We start from the raw sequence: 22,923 nt of genomic DNA on the forward strand, positions 1-22,923 counted from the left end.
AGAGTTACATACTGCTATATAATGCCCCAATTTCATGAAGAACAAACTGATTTTAATGGAGCAAATGCCATCCTAAAAATCTCTTATCAATATTACAGTACTATTCTGGTACATTTTTTAAAAAAAAGTTTATATTGCATGTAACTGTGGTGCATAAAAAATACTTTTAAAAAAAAAACCAGCAGAGATAAAACTGAGGAGTAGCATCATATTCAGAAAGTAAAAAGTTATGAAATCTTTTGAGATGTTTTTTGCAAAGACTATTATTGAGAAAATAAAGTTTTTTAAAATCAACAATTTATTGGACATCTGAATCATTATAGCTAGAAAAATTTCACAGTAATAACCACATATATTAATTTCAAAAGTTGAACAGACTCAAAACTCCAGTGTGAAAAAGACCAAAGACAATATTTAAATAAAGTATGCAATTTCAGAGGAAGGGGTGGAAAAATTGGCCACTTATAGTGCTTCAAAATTACTACTAATGATTATGTTGCTACACAAAAATTTAAACAAGGTGTTGCAAGTTTTTACTAGCTTTCAAACATTTTACTCTAAAATAAAGCCTTCCACTAAAGTTAACAAATACACTAATTACATTAAACGCCATCCATTCATAGAAGATATGACAGCACTGCCTCTTTATCTCCCTTTACACTCATTTTAAAAAACACTGTTAGCATGTCTAATTTCTCCAAATTCATAAAAGATAGCATTTAAAGTAAATAAATTTTAAAATGGTAAAATACTGCATCCACCAATTCTAAGACACACAACCACTTTTAACACCTCTGAGACCAGGAAGGAGTTACAGCTGATGGCATGTCTGAGTTTAATTTGCAGTGCTTTTTCTTTCTTAGCAGCAATGGCGACTTAAGATTTTTGTAGTGGTTTTAAAACTAAATTTCCTTTTCAAAATATACGGTCAACCAATTTTCCATTTCTAAATGGTACTTAGAACAACCATGAACAAAAAATGAGAAAATGTTTAATATAAAGCCTCATTTAAACAGTGATAGCCTTTGAGGGAAATGAAACAGATATTAAGTCTTGCTACTGATATTCAAATGTAAGAATTACTACTGAAAAACATTTTTATAATAATGCACACAAAGATATCTTCACACTCTCAAACCAAGACATAAAACTGTCTATTTTTAACTTAGTAACACATGTAATTAGTAATTCTACAATGTAAGTTTAAAATTTTAAACTTATGTTTACAAAAAACTGTTTTCACACGTATTGGAGTTTTGTCCCCCACCAAAGGTAAGGAGTCCACACAGGAAAAGAACACAATCATAAAGTACTTGAATGCTGGTAAGAGGTGGATACAAATTGAAAGCACTGTAAAAGCAAATGTAACATATGTGTTTGCTACATACCTAAGTACAAAGCATGCCATGGGTGGTAATCAAAACTCTCTCAAGATACTTAAAAATTGCCTCATAATCAACATATAACTTCACAAGATTGCTTTTTCTTCATTGCATATTAATATTTACTGCCAAAACAAATGCTAAATTATCTTAAGTGTGAAGTTACCTTTGGAGCATAAGTATATATTATTGAATATAATCAAAATAATGTTTCTGATACATTACCACTGCTCCATTATCTGGCATCATTGGAGTTCCCATATTTGCAGCTCCTTCTGGTCCCATGGCAGGACCAGGACCCATTGGTGGGCCAGGTATAGTTCCTCTGTTGTTCATATTCATACCCATCATTGGAGGAGGACCTTGGTTACCAGCAGGTGCTGGGCTAAACCCATCTACGCAAAACAATCTATACTTAGAGCTGTCCTATCTTAGTTCAATAAACATTAAAAATGTAACAACACTTAGGCAATGTATATAGATGACATCATCAAAATCATTTTCCTTCTCTGAGAATGGGACACTCAGCTAACTACTCTGTAACAGAGTGTTACCTACACTAATAGAATTTTTTCATTCTAAAAACAAAAGTATATAAAACATATGAGACAACTATCAATTACTTAAGGACATTTGAAACTGTAAAAGCTTAAGAATTTTAAAATGAAGTCAGTATGATTTCTATGGTTTGCTTTTTAACCAAATACTCCCTTTACATCGTAGCTAAAATCTACCAGTTCAAATGAAAAGTAGATTAGCACTTTGAAAACCATTTAATATTTTTAGTCATGACTAAAAATGTTATGTAAATTGCATTAAGTTGTAAGAGAATTCATTCCCTTCAATATATTATGTTCACTATAACTAACTAACTAGTTAATGAACATCTCCAAAAAGTATGAGGTACTGTTTTTTAACTTTATGTAGAAATATGTGATCTAAACAAACAAACTGAAATGATTCTCAACATGACAAAGCTTACTTTTAAAAGCCACTGCAACCAAATACAGATATAATATTATTACATTAGCTTTTTAAATTTTTTAACACGCTGAAATTCTGCAAATGGGAACAAACTCTTTCATAAGAAAGTCGAAAACTACAATAGTGTTTGAGCTATAATACCACATTTATAAGGGCCTCAAACACAGCATTTTTAGGTACCTTCCACAATTTTTTTTAAATTTTTAAAGTACTGATATATTTGTTTATCACTAAAAATTCATAATAAAGATTGTCTCAGCCTGGCTGTGATGGATTAAGTGTCGTCTCAAGGACCAAGAAATCCAGGGTTCGCTTCCCAGTCAGGGCACATGTCCTGGAGGGTTCAATGCCCAGTAGGGGGCATCCAGGAGGCAGCCAATCAATGAGTCTCTCTCTCATTGATGTTTATATATATTTATCTCTCTCTCCCTCTCTTGAAATCAATAAAAATATATTTTTTTAATTTTAAAAAATTGACTTTAACTTTGAGTTTTCTTCTACTATTTCATTATGTAGGTCAATTTTATAACATCCTGAATTCAGTTTCTCAAAAACACATTATAACATGAGTTGAAGTTTTCATTAAAACCAACAACTCTAAATGGCTAAGCACAAGGAACAGCTGCGAGAGAAAAGTCTTATTCCTTTATCTGTCCCTGACAACACACTATTGCTCTTTCTGAACCCAATCTTCAGGAATCTACCAACTTCAAAGGGAAGGAATTATTTCCTTAATCCATAAATGGTCTTCCTGATAAATCGATAACTAACTAAGAAATTTACATTCCTTAGCACAATTATAAACAAAAAATTTTACTAGACTTCCAATACATCACTCACAATGGAAATGAAAAAGAGTGAAGACATGAATCTGGGAGGAATCAATCTGACCTCAACTTTTGCAAAAACAACAGGTCATAGATTAGGGTGGGTTTTTTTTAATAGAACAGAATTGTTACATCTAATTTATGAGATTCAAATATAACTATGCTACTATAGGTATAGTAAAATAACTAAAAAATAATATTTCCAACTATCAATAGTTGAATTGTCTTATTTTTAGCAATCACATCTTCTACCACACATCTGTAATTAAACTGAATTTAACAAAATCTAAGCCCTGGCCAGTGTACTAGAAACTCTGTTGGAGTATCGTCCCGTGCACTTAAGGGTCTTGGGCTCGATTCCGGATCAGGGCACACATCCAGGTTGCAGGTTTGATCCCTGATCAGGGCACATGCTGGGAGCAGCCTATGGATGTTTCTTTCCAACATAAATGTCTCTCTCTCTCTCAAATCAGTTTTGTAAAAACTACATAGAGTACATATTCAAAAAATAAAAAATCTAAGACTCTGGCCAGTTAGCTCAGTTGGTTAGAGCATCAGCCCAATATGCCAAGGCTATGGGTTCAATCCCCAGTCGGGGCACATACAAGAATTAATGAATGAATGAATGCATAACTAAGTGGAACAACAAACCAGTTTCTTTCTCTTTCTCTTTCTCGCTTTCTCTTCCTCATCCTTCCTCTCTCTCTCTCTCTCTCTCTCAACTTTCAAAAAAATAAAATTAAAAAAAATTTAAAGATCTAAGAAATGTTAGAATTATCTGATCCCATGAAAACCAGTTTTATAACCTATTTTCCACTTAGTATGTACACTGGTAAACACACCAGAAAAATCTATTGACACATTCCATCAATGTAACTTGACAGGATGTGAATTGACACCAGCAACAAAACTATATAATGATACATAACCCAGTAAATCATTAGGATAAAGTGTCATGTTAAATAAAATGTAAAGAGGAGAAAATTACATGGATTAGACTTCAGGAAGTTGAGTAAATGCTCAAATGTAAATATGGTTCTCTGGTAAATAAAATGCCATAAAATTTGTGATTCTCTTAAATTCCTAACTAAATAAGGAATCTAAAGGCACGGTTTCATATTTCTTCTGATAAAGTTGCTAACCGAACAGTCAGAATGATTTTGTGTCCTTGGCAACATCAGATATACTTCAAGTTTGGTTATGATATTGACAATCTAATAATTAAAATGGCATTTCAAACTGCCTACAATCCATAAAATCACACTTATATTCTTAAAACCACCTGGACCAACCCACAATTTACTTTGAAATAGACATAAATACTGAACTACTTGTACTTATTATATATATATATAACTGTGTTTCATAATTTACAATTAATTTACTCTGATTATTTTGTGTATCGATTGTATTAACTCACAATGAAGTTCATTATGGGTAAGGGCAATGTTTCATGCTTACTTTGCATGCCAGAGATTCTCAGTTACTACTTTAGTAAGTAAAAAAAGTAACAAAGTGAACAGCAATAAATGATTTTAGATCATCTAATTGGCAGTGGCAGAGAAACTGCCATGAGAGGGAGAAAGGAAGCCGATAATGGAAAATACTTATATCACACATTAGAGGCTTTAAGATTTTATTCCATATACTACGTAATCTAAGTACAATTTGGATTTGTTCAGTGGGTGTGCATGTTATGCATATTGAAATGTTAAGGTAATATAATTTTTACAACAATATGTACCTGCGTGTTATGTAAAGATTTATATAACTTTTAAATGCGTAACACTTCCAAGTTAACATGAAAAACTTCCACACTTACTTTCCCCTAGCTTATGTACTCAGTGCTATTTCCCTAAAAACATAGTTATAAGCCAACAAATATTAAAGATACTAACATAGGCATTTTCTTAAAAACTTTACATCAACTCTTGCCCTGGCCGGTGTGGCTCAGTTGGTTGAATGTTGACCCATGCACCAAATGGTCACCGGTTTGGTTCCCGTCAGGGCACATGCCAGGGCTAAGGGCTTGATCCCCAGTAGGTTGCATACAAGAGGCAGCCAGTAAATGTTTCTCACATGGATGTTTCTCTCTTTTCCTCTCTCTCTAACATCAATAAAAACATAATTTAAAACACACACACACACACAACTATATCAACTCTAAAGTTATTTATTAACCTAAATGTGTAAGACATCTCATTTCCTTCACAGTCATAAATGTCTCCACAGAGCATGTTTCTGTGCACAATACTGTAGGTTACGGCAAAATATTAAACACTTAGTAAAATAAATAAAAATAGCTACACAACACAAAAGTTACACAAAAGGTTACCTTAAAATAGAAATTTCTTAAATACTCCCCAAAAGTTTAGATACTCTACAACTCAAAAACTACCAAATTTCCAAAGTAAAAAGGTTAAAGACGTGAAATTTGATTTTTGAAATATTATACCATTCAATTAACTGAACAAGTTTCATATTGTATCAAAACCTGGTTACAGGTATTTTTCATTAAGTCTATTAAAAGATAATACAGCCCAACTGGTGTGCCGCACTGGTTAAGCGTCGACCCATGAACCAAGAGGTAGGTAGGTCACTGGTTCGATTCCAGGTCAGGGCACGTGCCCAAGTTGCAGCTTGATCCCCACTAAGGGGTGTGTAGGAGGCAGCCAATTGATGTTTCTCTCTTTTCAATGTTTCCATCTTTCTATCCCTCTCCCTTCCTCTCTAAAAAAAATATAAAAACATATTTAATAAACAAACAAAAGATACTGCCTATTTTAGCTTTCAAATAAACAAAATGAAAAAATTCTCCCTAGGCATATATTTTTAAATATACTTATAGCTTTTAATTTCATAAATCTAAGAGATTTCATCATTAAAATGTTGATTCCAAACTTCAGTTTGTTACTGACATGTAGATACCACAAATAGCATATACCGTTGCCCAAAGAATTACAAATAAGTTATAGAAGCCTTTGCTTCCAATCCCTACCTCCCATGTTTATTGCTCCACGGGGACCCATATCACCCATTCTCATTTCCTGTTCTCTCTGTAAGTAAACATAGTTATCACAGTCAACCTATCGATCTTATCACATTTCCCATCTAAATCAAAAAGAAAAGAATAAATTGGGACAGCACTTTCCATTAAAGAATGTTAATTTTCCAACACCTCTTACTTAATAAGAGCACTGAAAAGAAACTTCAGTCTCCCAGGCTTAACATACTACAATGTTTAAAGCACCCAGTTTATAATGCTAGATTATAAATAAGTCAGATTACATGAAATTTAGCAGAGAATATTTTTAATGTTTTTATTCCATAGATCAAAGACACATGCCTAGATTTTTTTTTAAATCTCGTAATAATAACCCCCAGGGCCAATTATTTTTTCCTCCCAGATCACTAAAGTCTTCAAACAGAAATGGCTGTTACCACTTTTATATTCAAACACATTCATACATACAATACAAACAGCTGTGGGACACTAAGCTAAAAACAGTTATAGATTATTTTCACTTCTGAAATACTGGGATTCATCCTTGCCTTTTTATTCAAGTATTCAAGCATTATTTTACCCAAGACCAATATAATACAGGGTTACCATAAAAGTCTCCACAAAACACAAGCAATTATTGAATACTCAATGTAACACTCCCTTCCTTCATTAGAACAGTGTTTTTACTGGGAAACCTAAATAAAAGTGGTATTGCACAGTTGGCAAGTTATGAAACAAAATGCTCTTGAGGTGAACACAAAAGGTCATATAAATGTATAAAATATGTAAAACATACATTTGGCGAAATAACTCAACATATAATTGCAATTTGCACTATTATTTGATCATCTTTTCCAATATTAGACAAATGTGTTAAATGTAGTGATCCTAAAAAACATGCTCAGACAAAAGTAACAATGTCTGAATCTAAAGAAAGCATAATTTTTCTACTTTTAAAATTAATTTTAGCCCTGTGCATCAACCTATGAACCAGGAGATCATAGTTCTATTCCCAGTCAGGATATATGCCCAGGTTGTGGGCTCGATCCCCAGTACAGGGCATGCAGGAGGCTGCCGATCAATGTGTCTCTCACATCAATGTTTCTATCTTTCCCTCTCTCTTCCACTCTCCCTAAAAATCAATGGAAATATATCCTTGGGTGAGGATTAAAAACAGGGGTTCAATTTGTATTTTTACTTTTATATTTGACTTAACTACGAAGATTAGAAATGCACTTTAGAGAAGGTAATTATTATAGTCTCACTGCTTGAAGCTTCAATTTTCAAATCCCCCTTATATACCCTAACACCCTAATTCGATGCCTATGATTCACTGGTGGGGTTAAGGTGTAGAGACTACCATTTCTATTATCTTTTTGTAACTTCAGCTTTACCTATAGCTATCACTTTCTGAAATAACATGTTTAGCTTTATTATTCACAAAGTACTTTTAAAAAAATATTCTTAAATTGTTCTATTATTCCATTTTCTTAGTTAACACAATTTTGTGAAAATCATATTAACAGTGAAGAGATCTATGGTTTTAAGTCAATTATGCAACAGTGGAATTAACATTCCCTTCCTGATGCTCCAATTCTAAAATATATTTCTATAAATAATATAATAAAAACCTTACAATAATCCATGTTAACGTAGCAATATCACTGGTAAAATACCAATTTATATTGTATAGTATAGCATGTTTCACTAAACACACATACATTCAATTTATTAGTGTTGAGATTTCCTTAAAGAGTATAATTTAGTGTTTTTATATAGCTTCACTCATAACTTTAAAAAAGATAGTATGGCCTTAACTGGTTTGGCTCAGTGGATAGAGTGTCAGCCTGCGGACTCAAGGGTCCCAGGTTCAATTCCGGTCAAGGGCATGTACCTTGGTTGCGAGCACATCCCCAGTAGGGAGTGTGCAGGAGGCAGCTGATCGATGTGATGTTTCTAACTCTCTATCCCTCTCCCTTAAAAAATAAATAAATAAAAATAAATAAATAAATAAATAAATAAATAAATGAGACAGTATAATTAGATGACAGATCATTTTTTAAACTATTTTAGAATGAGCAGTTTTCAGGTTCCTAGTAATGTCGTAAGGTTACTGTTTCTTTCTATAAATCCACTGCTATATACTTGTAGTAAAATGAAAGAGGCAGAGATGTAATCAAAGGAAATTAAGACAGTAAATCTCATTATAACTTAATATATCAATAAGGAGAATCACTTGAATTAGTTCACTATAACTGTGTATCCACTCAAGAAGCAATACATATAGAAGCAATTCACTTCTATAAATTATTCTTATATATTTCAAATTAGAACTGGCTCACAGTATGTGTGACATTTTTATAATATAAATTTTAATAATGCTTCATTACTTTAGCATAAATTAAGAGTTGTGGTTTAACAGGAGACAACCAATATGTAAAGAAAACCTCAAACGACTACTACAGTGCAATAAAGCTATGAAAATTGTTTTTAATTAATTCAATTAAACTCATAGCAACCCTGTAAGTACGTTTATTGTTATCCTATTTTAGAGATCTTTAAAACTGAGGCACAGAACCTTTAAATAACTTATCAAGATCATACATACATATAGTAAGTGGTTGAGCTGACCTATAAAATTTTGCCAAAACAGAGTTCATGAAATTTTTCACTTTCATAAGACACCTTCATTTTTAAAGAATTCCAACAAAAACTAACAAAAGACACAATTTTCTTAGTTTATTCTTACAATGTTTATAAGAAGGTATGCTGTCTATTAAGAGTTATGCATAGGTATCCCTGAAAGCTTGTCACTGAAGAAAGCTTAAATTAACATATTACCAACAAATCAAGCAAAGTATGACTGATTTTCAGAAGTATATATCAAAGCAACATTTCATTCAAATAGCAATTCTTGAAGTACTCAGAGTCCCCACACCATTTCATGAAGTGCACAGATTCAAAACTGTTTCATGACTTATTAACACTAGAACATAGTTATAATGTTATGATCTATTCGGGCTTTTCACTCTATCGACATTTGTGGATAGTGCAAAAGCAATTGTGGGCAAAAATCCAGTTTTTCTGAGCAAAAATCGAAGCATTTGTATTCAATTTTTACTAGAAATCATTGTATTCTTCACATGCATACAATAGCAGCTTAAATTTTTAATTATGATACCTGGATGAAGCAATAAAAATTGTTGTTTATTAAATCACTATCCTTGGATACATATCTTTTTAATATTCTATCCAACAACACAGGATATATACATTAAAGCATGTCTGCTGCATTATGAAGTATGGTGATTGTTTCAAGAAAAACAATTACTGTGATTGAGTTAGAAGCTGAATGAAACCCTTTTGGCTTGTAACAAGAATTTTTCCTGAGACAGCATTAGACAGGCAAATTTTTGCAGACATTTTAAGATGACATCAGTTTTTGTATTAAGATGTGGTTTTTAATTTTGTATAATAAAATACATTAAAATCTGAAATATTTGTGTAACTTGATAAACCAGTATTTTTCCAATGTTGGGTACATGACATTACAAAACGTGCCTGGGTAAGAGAGCCATTCAAAGTTCAAAGTAGACCAATATGATTGTAATGGAAATTAATGCCTATCAAGTTTTACTATACTATCAAACAAGCATATCCACAATTACCAGAAAAGGTTAAAACACATCTCCAGTGTGAAGTCAGATATTTTTCATGTACTTTAACCAAGAGCATTTTGCAATCGATGGAATGCAGAAGAAAATATGGGGAGCCAGCCATTTTCCATAAAGGCAAACATTAAATAAATTACAACACAGTAAAACAATACCGCTCTTCCTACTACATTACAGTTGAGCATTAAAGAAGTTTGAAGAAAAAAAAAAAATATATATATATATATATATAAAATAAGGCCATTCTCCCCACTAAAACCCTTCCCTCCCCTCCCCTGCCCCCCACACAAATTTCTCCTTCTAAATTTCTAATATGGTAAACACTGATATAACCTAAACAACAGCTCTTTGGGGTCCTAATTTTTAATAGTCTATAAATAGGATTTCAAAACCAAAAACTTTGAAAACCATAAAAATAGCAGAAAATTTGCACTAATGTAAATTAATTAAAGCAATATACCCTAAAAGTGCAGCATCTGACGTTATTTTGTGTAATATAAGGTTTTCCTTTAATACTAAAAATATCAATCTGTGGTTTTAAACATATTATATTTATTTTTCTAGGTAACCTAACTTAAAGGTTTTACATGGTACAAAAATAAAGCTAAAATTATGTATAACCCTTGACGGTGTGCACAGTGGTTGGAGCATTGGCAGTTCGATTCCAGGTCAAGGGCACGTGCCTGTGTTGTGGGTTTGCAACCTGTCCCCTGGTTGGGGCATGTGCATGTACAGGAGGCAACCAGTCGAATACTAGTCAGGGCATATACCCAGGTTGGGGACTCTCTCACATTGAGATTTCTTTCTCTCTCTCTCTTTCTCTCTCTCTCTCTCTCTCTCTCTCTCTCTCTCTCTCTCTCTCTCTCTCTCCCTCTTTCCCTCCCTCCCTCCCTCCATTCCTCTCTCTAAAAAACCAATAATAAGGAAAAGGAACTGTAAAACAAGAGTGAATATTTTTTTTAAAAGTTTATCTAACACAGTGATCAACCTAAATTCTTATTTGGATTCAATAAGCCACAATCATTTCTCTACTTTAATTTATAAAGACATCTCTATATGTCCCTAAAAAGATTCTATGGATTGTCTAGGGATCATCATGAGCCATTTAGATTCCATGTCTTTTTTTAAAAAGATATATTTTTATTGATTTCAGAGAGGAAGGGAGAGAGATAGAAACATCATTGATGAGAGAGAATCATGGATCAGCTGCCTCCTGCACGTCCCCCAGTAGGGATCGAGACCACGACCCAGGCATGTGCCTCTGACCGGAATCAAATCCAGGATCCTTCGGTCCACAGGCCAACGCTCTATCCACTGAGCCAAACCAGCCAGGGCTAGATTCCCTGTCTTAATAAGGAAAATGCTAAAAATCCTGTTATAAAAATACTGATATAGAGCATTTAAATCTATTAAAAGAAATATGATTACAGAGAAATGTATTAGTTCTGGCAGTTAACAAGACTCAACTTTTCATCATCAAATATTCCAAAACTTTTTCCTAAAAAGAAATTACACTTACCACTTGAAAATTTATATTTTATTTCATTAGATAAGTAAAGGAATAATAAGACGGTTAGATAGCCAGTCAAATTGTCATGGGAGAAATTAGACAACGTTACTACCCAGAAGTATTAGGTAATAAACAATATATTCTGAAGAATGGACAGCAATCAAGTACGTGACATATTAAAATAGGTATGAAGAAAAAAATCTGAAAAGTAGGCCCCTTTGCCAATAAATTATTCACTCATTTAATAGGTGTTAAGATATTAAAAGGTGTGCATCAACAAAGTATCTTTTCCTTTAAAAAGTAAATAAATTTTAAACTAAAAAGGTAAAGACACGTTCTCATTGATACAACTCAAATAATATCACACAAACTTTCCAACATAACCAAAAGATAATGTTTGGAAAACTTGCTAGACAGAAAAGGGGAAAATACTTTCTGTGACATAAGATGATCTTGTAATATATACAATCCATGGTGGTTTGCTCCTCTCAAATTGAATACATGCATGACAAAATATCTGCACCCATCAATACTGGGGAAATGTTTTTCAGTTCTGTTACTGTTAAAATGAAACTTTACATCATATATCATCATGGAATTGCAAATTAAAGTAATGAGACACCAAAATACAACCATTAGAATGGCCAAAATCTTAAACACTGTCAACATAAAATGCTGGCAATGACGTGGAGCAATTGGATCTCTCATTTATTGCTAGTAGAAATTCAAAATGGTATATCCACATTAGAAGACAGTTTAACAGTTTCTTAGAAAAGTAAACATACTAGTACTCTTACCACAGAATCCAACAATCATGCTCCTTGGTATTTACTCAAAGGAGTTGAAAATTTGTATCTACGCAAAAACCTGCACAGATGTTTATAGCAGCCTTATTTATAATGGTCAAAACTTGGAAGCAACTAAAATGGCCTGCAGTAGGTGAATGGATAAACACATTGTGGTGCATCCAGACAAAGGAATATTATTTAGCACTAAAAATAAATGAGGCATTAAGTCGTGAAAACACACAGAGGAACTTTAATGAATAATACTAAGAAGCCAGTATCAAAAGGCTACTATGATTCCAACTATATGATATTCTGGAAAAGGCAAAACTATGGAGAAACTGGTTGCCGGAGGTTAGGGAGATGGGGGAAGGAGGACAGATGAACAGGTGGAACATCAAAAACTTTAGGACAGTGAAACTACTTACTCTGTGTGATACTATAATGGTGTATCCATAACATCATACATTTATCCGAACCCAGAGACTGTGCAACACCAACCATGAACCCTAATGTAAACGATAAACTTTGGATGATGAGGATGTGTCAATTACAACAAATGTACCACTTCTGTACTGTGGAAATTTGATAATGGAATCTGTATGTGGGAAAAGGAATCACATGAAAATGTTCTATACCTTTTGCTCAATTTTGCTTTGAACTTAAAACTACTTTTAAAAAGTCTATCTAAAAAAAAACTTTAAAAATGTTTTTGCACAATTATCCTACTTTATATCACAAGTATTAGTCACAAAATAATATTTGTTAAATTTCATACCAGAAACAGAGGGAACAACAAATGTAAGGAGGGGGACCTACTCTTAGCTCACTGTATTTATTAATCAAAAGATACATACCTCCTCTTAAACTAGCTTTACTCGAAAATGTATTTTTTCTGGTTCAAGTAACTTAGTAAACAGTCTAGAGGCCCGGTGCACGAAATTCGTGCACAGGGGGGGCGGGGGGCGGCGCGCAGGGTCCCCTTAGCCTGGACTGAAACCTCTCCAATATGGGACCCCTCAGGGGATGTCTGACTGCCGGACATCCCTCTCACAATCCGGGACCACTGCCTCCTAACCGATCACCTGCCTGCCTGCCTGATTGCCCCTAACCGCTTCTGGATGCCAGCCTGATCACCCCCTAACCCCTCTGGCGCCAGCCTGATAGACAACTAACCGCACCCCTGCCAGCCCAATCGCCCACAATTGCCCTCCTCTACCTGCCCAATCGCCCCCAACTGCCCTCCCCTGCCAGCCTGATCACCTACAACTGCCCTCCCCTGCCGGGACCCACCTCCTCCTTCTCCAGGACCCACCTACTCCAAGCAAGGCAGTGGAGACACCAGGATCGGCCTCCTCCATGCCATGCGGAGCTGTGGGACCCCCAGGCCTCACTGCGTGGAGCGGCAGCCGGGCCCCGCCTTCACTGTGCGTGCTGCCATCTTGTAGCAGCCATCTTTGTGGTGGCCATATTGTGACATCACACGCGAGGGCGCGAGGACTACCTAGGCTTTTATTAGTATAGACTAGAGGCCCGGTGCACAAAAATTTGTGCACTCGGGGGTAAGGGGGGGTCCCTCAGCCGGGCCTGTGCCCTCTCACAATCTGGGACCCCTCGGGAGATAACGGCCTGCTGGCTTAGGCCTGCTCCCCGGTGGCAGAGGGCAGGCCCAATCCCTAGGTGCAGCCCCTGGTCGGGCTCAGAGCAGGGCCGATTGGGGAGTTGGGGCGCCGCCCGTCATGCACAGAGCAGGGCGGATTGGGAGGTTGTGATGCCACCCTCAGTCATGCTCAGGGTAGGGCTGTTTGGGGGGTTGGGGCACCGCCCCGTCACACTCAAGGCAGGGTCAATGGGGGAGGTTGCGGCGCCACCCTGTCACGCACAGAGCAGGGCCAATCAGGGGGTTGGGGCGCTGCCCCCTGTCACTCACAGAGCAGGGTCGATCAGGGGGTTGGGGAGCTCCCTCCGTCACTCAGAGTAGGGCCGATAGGGGAGTTGGGGCACCGCCCCCTGTCACACACAGAGCAGGGCTGATGGGGAGGTTATGGCTCTACCCCATCACACACAGAGCAGGGCCCATGGGGGGGGGGGGGGGCCTGCACCCTGTCACACAGAGCAGGGCCAATCAAGGGGTTGGGGCACCGCAGCCTGTCACACACAGAGCCGCAGGGCAATCAGGGTGTTGGGGAGCTCCCCCCCATCAGGCACAGAGCAGGGCTGATCAGGGGGTTGGGGCACCTTCCCGTCATGAACAGAGCAGGGCGGATAGGGAGGTTGTGGCCCACACAGAGCCACAGCGTGATCAGGGGGTTTGGGCGCTGCCCCGTCACGCTGATCTCGGTGCTGGGAGGCATATTACCCTTTTACTATACAGGATAGAGGCCTGGTGCATGGGTGGGGCTGGCTGGTTTGCCCTGAAGGGTGTCCTGGATCAGGGTGGGGGTCCCCACTGGGGTGCCTGGCCAGTCTGGGTGAGGGGCTGAGGGCTGTTTTCAGGCTGGCGGGTGACTGAAGCTCCCAACCGCTCCTTTTTTTCTTTTCTTTTTTTATTCTGGGCCAGCTTTAGCTCTGAGGCTCCAGCTCTTAGGCCTCCGCTGCTGAAAGCAGGTTTCTGGCCTTTGTTTACCTTCTGTGTTTGAAACAATGTTGCGATCCTGCTGGCTGAAGCACGGCCGACTAAAGCAGGTTTCTGGGGTTTTGTTTAGCTTCTATATTTGTAACATAGTTGCTTAGAGTTGCAGCTCAGAGGCCGGCAGCGGCAGGCGGGGAACGTTGGAGTCCTCCGTCACTGAAGCAAGCAAGCCTCATGTTCGCTTCCAACTTCCTGGCTGCCGGCCACCATCTTGCCTGGCAGTTAATTTGCATATCGCCCTGATTAGCCAATGGGAAGGGCAGCGGTTGTACGCTAATTACCATGTTTCTCTTTTCTTAGATAGGATTATTCTGATGTCACTGTCAAGTTCAACTGACTATGTAGCAAAATTAAATGCCACTTTTTATAATACTAAACATGAATTATAACTAAACATGAATTAAATATAACATATAATCCAGAATGCATCAAAACAATTAAATTTATATTCAGCTGAGAATTTTATTTTTAATCTATATAACTCACGAATATTTTTAAGATTATAATTTTCAATTGTCATGGCAAACTCTTTGAAGGGGTGCTTTTAAAAACTGAAATTTTAGAATTTAATTACTCTTCAAATTTATTTTATCTCAAATTCTTAAAGAAATCAGCAATAACGATCTCACAGCTACTATAAAAACACATTACTTTTAATATAGTATCATAAAGTTCACATGAGACTGGTTTACATTTTTTAACCATAACCCCTTACCCAGTACACTTCCTTATCAAATTCAAAACTATACCATGATTAACCAGATTAAAGTATGAAAGATTAAGCCAAAGAACAAATATAAACTGCACGAGAAGCTATTCCAACTTGGTCCCACAAACAGAAGAAAGCAGAAGCACACAAAGCCTATGTGTTCCAATGTGTGAAAAATTAAATACACACTTATCAGATAATATCTTTTTCTGTTTGTAATATTAGAAAGTAAGCAAATTATCTTGGTCTACTGAAGCTTTGAAATTCTGTCAAAATATATATTTTTCCTAAGTAGGTAAGTCAAAGCAACAGATTCAATATACAGACAGTCCTCGGGTTACATCGGACTCGATGTACATCGTTTCATGGTTATGTCGCCATCTCCCATTTATTAAAAAAAAAGTTCCGTCATTTCGACGTATGTACATATGTGCTTTATGTTTTTTATTATTTATTTACCACAAGTAAAGGTCAGGAATTGTTATCTTTCCTTTTAAATTTTTTTTACTGTTTCACTTCATTACTGCTGTGTGTGTGCTCCATGTGAGTGACGTAGGTGCTTAAGTAGGTGGGTTCCGATTTACGGCGAAAATCGCGTTATGTCGTGCCATAGGAACGGATCTCCGGCGTAACCCAAGGACCTACTGCAGTGATGGCGAACCTGTGACACGCGTGTCAGAGGTGACACGCAAACTCATTTTTTTTTGGTTGATTTTTCTTTGTTAAATGGCATTTAAATATGTAAAATAAATATCAGAAATATAAATCTGTTTTACTATGGTTGCAAATATAAAAAAATTTCTATATGTGACACGGCACCAGAGTTAAGTTAGGGTTTTTCAAAATGCTGACACGCCGAACTCAAAAGGTTCGCCATCACTGACCTACTGTACAGTAATTTTTAATTATTTAAGCAGTAGTTAAGTTACTTTAGAGATACTTAAAACCAGAAGAAGAATTTAAAACATAGTATACAATATATGCAGGATATCATAAGAAGAAGAGGCAAACTTACCCATGTACTTTTAATTAATTGAAATCTTAAGCAGAAACAAATACATTTCATCAGCAGAGCATGCTTACAAACCCAAATTCCTACTCCCTGCATCACTAGTAATTTAGTTAATAACTACACATGGACACTGACATTCATATTTTCTTGTTAGATCCAGTATAAATTTCTGCCATTTCAAGTGATACTACCAGAGCTTACTGCTTCTATATGAAGTACAGAAGATGAGTACTAGATACTGATTGGCCTACAAAATTTTTGTTTATATAATCACCTTGTGAAATTTATATAAAAAATGTAAAGAGGCTCTAAATATTATATCAAGAAGTCACAAAGCAGAAGTAACAGGTTAAATTAAATGTTTTGTTATTAATTCAAACTATTTAATAATTAACATTCTTATTCATATTACATATACTAGATATTATAAAAATGTGTTTTATTCAGTTGAAAACTACTATTTGACAATCTTGACTCTCCTCTAACCCTCAAAAAAGGTAATGTCACTAAAAGATCTTATCATTTTGAACCAAGTAAGATTAGAACTTACCATTTCAAATGAAAAGATATCGGCTATACCTACAACACAGTGGAATAATAAACCAATCACGCCATTTACAAACAAAAAATAAACCCAAAATAATTTTGACAACAGTGGTGAGAATGCTCAACACACCAGACATTTCCTAATAGAGAACCTGTAAATTCTCCAAACTTCTTAACTATATATCTCTCTACAGAGGTATCCACACCTAAAATACTCTGAAATCCCCTCTGTATCCTCTACTGTTCTAAATGGAAACCTCCAAGTCTTCCTGTAAGTCTAATGCTCTGAAGGGATAATCAATTGGAAACAGCATATTGAAATATTAGGTGTGCTGAAAACCAAGTATACAAAAACTGTGGTCATTTAACTGTTTAAAATTCACTCTTCATTATGTTATTCCATTATGAAGTCTAGAAAAATAGTGGTGGCTCAATGCCACCTATTTTTCGAAAATACTGATGTAAACATCAGTGAGTGAGTATGGTAGCCCATAAAAAACACTGAAAACCATGTGATTGAGCTGCACTGGCATTTGAAACATCACACACTGATATCAAGACACCAACCCCAGCTGGTGGATCAGTTGGTTGGAGTATCATCCCATACAACAATAAAGTTACAGGTTCAATTCCCAATCATAGCACGTACCAGAGGCAACCAATTGATGTTTCTCTTTGTCTCTCTCCCTTCCTATCTCTCTAAAACCAATAAACATATCCTTGGGTAAGGATATTTTTTAAAAATCAGACATCAAACAACTACTTAATTCTCCCAGCTCACATCTATGTGACAACAATATGAAAAAGTCTCCTGACCTGAAAAAATTTAGAGTTCAATTAGTGGACAGCAAAGTCAGAAAATAGTTAGAAAGCAAGGTGACAGGTAATAGAAACCATATTAAAAATGATAAAGGACCACAGCTGGGTTGAGTAGTCAGAGGAGGTTATGTATGCACCGAGTATATACTTTTCCTCCAGGAGTAAAAAAGATACATGAAATTTTTTCCTGATCATAAGCCTCTCTGAAACTCTAATGGAAAGTAAGACAAAAAGGAGTATCTGAATCATCTAATATGACACAGAAATAATTTAATTCAATAAAGTGTCCTCTGATAGTGTATATGCAGGGTGTAAAGGACTCAGCAATCATTTTCATCTGGACTTATTTAGAAAACCTTTAAAAAGATATTAAAAACACACACCACTATAACCATAACAATACCCATATTCACTTCTCCCAGTTTGAAATTTTTTGTTGCTCCTACATATGATGGAATATTATTAAAATTATTAAATAATCCTTTTGAAAAGTAATCAAAGATTTCAAGTTTACTTAAATTAATATATATCTTCAACCCAAATACCCCAAATTGTAAAAATCCTAGAGATCACTTTCAAGAGTATATGTAACCATTATAAACATCTATCTTTGTTTTTGTGACTATAAAAGTTTAAGTCAAGTTCCAATAATGTAGCATCCCAAATATGCAGTTCTTAGTTCACTGTAGGAAATGAATTCAATTTTTTAATGAATAACTGTTTAAAAATTGATCATAAGTAGAGTATTATATTTTAGACCACTGCAATATAACTATTACTATCCAATTTGCTTTTCACCATCATGTCCAAACCATCGAAAATAGGCTGCCATTATACCAAAGCAGGTCACATCTAAATGTAATACCAAACCTTACAGGAAATAGTTCTTCAGTGATTTCCATAGAATAATGGAGAGCCTATAAAAATTCTTGTGAAACATTCAATTACTCGAAAGCTTAAGATGTTTAGACTTCCAAAAAACCAATATTCTACTGCAATACAATCAAATCTCTTGAGGGGCTAAACATTAAAAAAAGAGGAGTGATAGCCATGTGGAAACCACAAAATGGCAACTTCTTCTCCCGCCCTCAAAAATTCACAAACCTTTTCAGAAAATGTATTTGCACCTACTCATTTGTACCTACTCAATAGGGATCAGCTCTCTCTGCTAGCACTTAGTAATACAATTTTATTATTGGCTGACATGTCTGTTTTGAGTTTTGTACATGGCACATCAGGGGAATTTCAGTTATAATTAAATCAAGGGTTAATAAGAGACAGAATACCCACTCAAGAAGCAGAAAAAAGAGACTGACATAAAGTAGTGGCTGAATAAACAACAGGTTAAATATGGCAATATTGATCAAGAGGAAATAACATCTGATCAAGAACAATGCACCCTGGGCAGGTTGCTCAGTCTGTTAGAGCGCTGTCCCATGCAGGGCTTGAGTCCCAGTCAGGGCACATACCTAGATTGCAGGTTAGATCCCGGGTCCGGCTTGCACAGGAGGCAACCAATTGATGTTTATCTTTTCACATCAATGTTTCTTTCTATGCAATAAAAACATCCTCAGGTGAGGATTAAAAAAAACACACCACAAACAAAAACAATGTATTATGCCTCTACTAACTGAAAAAAAAAAAAAAAAAAAAAAAAAAAAGGATAAAAACCCCATCAGCTGTAGTGCAGCAATGCTTTATCAGTTCTTCCCATAAATTTACTCTGACTTATATAACCATGACTATCAATGAACCTTCTGGTACTAATTTGGATTCTTCGGGAACTTTGGGTCTAAGATATAAGGTGCTCTGCTCAATAAGCCTTCTAAATACACTGGAAAAGAACATATAAATTAATAAATTTCCATTTCAATTCACAAACTTTTCTGGTTAAGGTCCAGATAGTAAATATTTCAGGATTTGCAGGTCAGAGTCTTGATATAGTTTCATACGGTTGTCTCAACTAGACAATTCTCTGCCACATTGAGGCAAAGCAGCCATAAACAAAATATAAACAAGGCTGTGTTCCAATAAAACTGTTCCATAAACAGACAGTGTTCAAATTTGGCCTGAACCCAAAACAAAAATAAATTTATGGGTTGGAGACCTAAGAACCCATATTTTTAAAAAGCTCCCTGTGTATGTATTATTTGAAAAACACTGCCATGGAAGAGACGTTATACCTTTAGCCTCTTGGTCACATCTCCTCAATGCTTTGGATCTATTTAATAATCCCTGGAGCTATAATGGAATAGCCACTGACAAAGGAACATGATTGGGTCAAATTATTGCCATAGCATTTAATATACATTCATTTTCAGGTTTATTGTGCACATTTGTTCAGATATTATGCACATATTCCCACTTATTCAAATAGGAATAAAAACTCTTCAATATCAATTCACATATACATTTTGAAACAAATATGAAGACCTATTCTTCAATAAAAACCAAACATAAATATCTCATCAGAGGACACTTTTAACAAATTAGCACCCAATTTTCCTTAAAAAAGTATTTTAAAACTACTATAGCTAGAATGACATTTAGAAATTTTTATAAGATTACCATTTTCCCAAGAAAACAAAGTTTACTCTAGAAACTGCATTCTTTAAAAATATAATGAAAATGTCCCCTTTACTCCAACCCAGATTAAATCCACAAATAAAGGCTGGGATAATGCAGTATATCAATGTTTACACTAATTTAATCAACAGTAAGTGAAGCAAACTAACACAAACACGATCATAAGACAATCTCATAAATTCTTATTGTTAATAGAATAACCTCTTGTGATGTGTCCAAAAGCTATAAAACTGTGCTAAGTAGAAAATTGGAACCTCATAAATAGTATCTAAAATATGGTTCAAATACATTCTACCCTACAATAACGATAAAAAGTAAATGTAATGAAGGCATAGCATAAAAATATATGCATTGTTATGGTAGTCAAAATACATTATGCTACAGGAGTGAAAAATAACATGTTTAATTTATAATTACTAGAGCTTTTATCATAGAGCTTGACTATCTTTAAGGAGAAATAAGATATGAAATAAAAATGACAACATCTAAGTGAGAAGTACTGACATAGCCTTAAAACTTTGAAAAATATATTCACATTTACACTATAAAATCATGAAAAAGTTAAAGGCTAACAAAAAAAAAGCATGACCAAGCATGATAGATGTTTTCTCTCATCTTTTGTTCCATTTTTAAAAAGTATTATTAAAAAGACACAAAATACGAAAGTATTTATTTTATACTTCAAAGCCCATACTATTAGTTGTTCCGGAATACTTCTAAGAGAAAAATTAGAAAGAAATCAGAGGTGGCATCTTAAAACAAGTAAATCTACTTTACTCTTTACTCTTATTATGTGGGCAAGCTGAACACTTACCATTTCATTCCTTTAAACTGAACAGTGAAAAAGAGAAAGGACATAAGAAGGCCTAATTTTCAAGGCTTTTAAGAACAAAAACAAACATTAAAATTATTTAACAATTTTTCCAAAGACAGTTTTCAAAGTAAATGTAAAATAACTGAAACAATTGCCTCAATGTTTTCTCCATTAACATAAATAGTCAAGACCTATAGAGCTTTTGCTAATATTTATTTAGTGCTTGATTAGTGTACATTAACAAGTATCAGGAAGCTAGGAATTAAACAAAATTGACAACAATTGTGTCTGCTCATAATTTCTAATATCAGAGATCTAAAAATAGAACAAAGATTATCTTCACCCAAAGATTTAATTCATTGTTACATACTATTTTAAATATGGTTCCTCTTCAAAAAAATTAACAACTTAGTAAACTTTGAGGCCTAACATGAGTACTAATTAAAAACAACAACAACACAACACTCCTGCCCAGGGAGTTAAGGGGTTAAAGAGTAAAAGTATTTTGGGTTTTGTGGTCACACATACTCCCTAATATTCCTTTTTCCCACCATTCATTAATCCCTTAAAAATGTAAACACTATTCTTAGCTCTGCAGTAGGGTGGATCAGTAAATAATCTATTTATAAAATGCCAACATTTGAAAAATAGATTATTTACATGAGGTGGATTTATATTTAACTTATTTATTCACAAAATTCATTAAATATTTATAAACTTTTGCCCACCACTAAAATGCATTTTAGGCCCTGGCCAGCTAGCTCAGTTGGTTAAAGCATCATCCAGATATACCTAGGTTGTGGGTTCGATCCCTGGCCACAGAACATATAAGAAACAACCAATGAGTGCAACAAATTAGTATAACAAAATGATGTCTCTCCTTTCCCCCCTCTCTAAAACCAATTTTTTAAAAAATATAATAAAAAAATAAAATAAAATGCATAGTAAACATAAAAATGTTTTTAAATTAAAAATAAGGCTACGTAATAACTCTGTGTTAAATTTTTAGCAACATTTCCAAGTAGTTTTTTAATAGAAAAATAAAATTAAAATGATCTGTCCATTAAACATACTTATAGTAAATGACAATAAGCATATTAAAACACTGGTGTTTTATAAACTGTGAAAAGAGTTCAAATAGTCAGCAATGAGGTTTGTAATGGTGAACTTAATCAAGTTTAACAGCAGGATACTAGTATGTTTTAATCATTTCCTTTTACAAACCTAAATGATTTATGTATATCACATTATCACAAACTAGAACCCAGTCCATGAAAATTCATGCACAGGAGGTGGGGGAATCCCTGGCCTGCCCCCTCTCACAGTCTGGGAACCCTCAGGGGCGGGAGGTGACCTGGCAATCAGGGGAAGGCGACACCCCCACACACCTCTGCTGCTGCCATTGCTGGCAGTGCAAGCCTCGGGCGGCCCTGGGCGACTGGGGGACTGAGGGGACTGGGGGACTCTGGAGGCGGGACTCTGGAGGCAGGCGCCAAGAGCAGGACTGGGCGTCGCCATCTTGTGGCTGCGGGCGCTGCCATCTTTGAGGGCAGGGCAGTCAATTAGCATATTCCCTCCTTACTGGCTGTGGATGCCGCCATCTTTGCTATAGCTGAGGGTCAAATAGCATAGTCCCTCT

General features: G+C 35.4%; 1 protein-coding gene across 13 annotated transcripts in view; it reads right to left on the reverse strand.

Annotated features, from left to right (window-relative positions):
• Positions 1–22,923, reverse strand: part of PSPC1 (paraspeckle component 1) — a 135,554-nt gene that overhangs the window by 51,420 nt on the left and 61,211 nt on the right. For all 13 annotated transcript variants that reach the window (XR_004966385.1, XR_004966381.1, XR_004966383.1 and 10 more), the window contains exons 7-8: positions 6,192–6,249; positions 1,608–1,777 (exon numbers count right to left, since the gene is read on the reverse strand). Coding sequence is in view for 1 of the 13 variants with exons in the window: in XM_036301726.1 (XP_036157619.1) it covers positions 1,608–1,777; positions 6,192–6,249 (228 nt within the window). In the remaining 12 variants the exon portion in view is untranslated. The remainder of the gene's footprint in view (positions 1–1,607; positions 1,778–6,191; positions 6,250–22,923) is intronic.

This window comes from Myotis myotis, unplaced genomic scaffold (assembly GCF_014108235.1).
Source record: "Myotis myotis isolate mMyoMyo1 unplaced genomic scaffold, mMyoMyo1.p scaffold_m19_p_3, whole genome shotgun sequence".
Taxonomy (NCBI): domain Eukaryota; kingdom Metazoa; phylum Chordata; class Mammalia; order Chiroptera; family Vespertilionidae; genus Myotis; species Myotis myotis.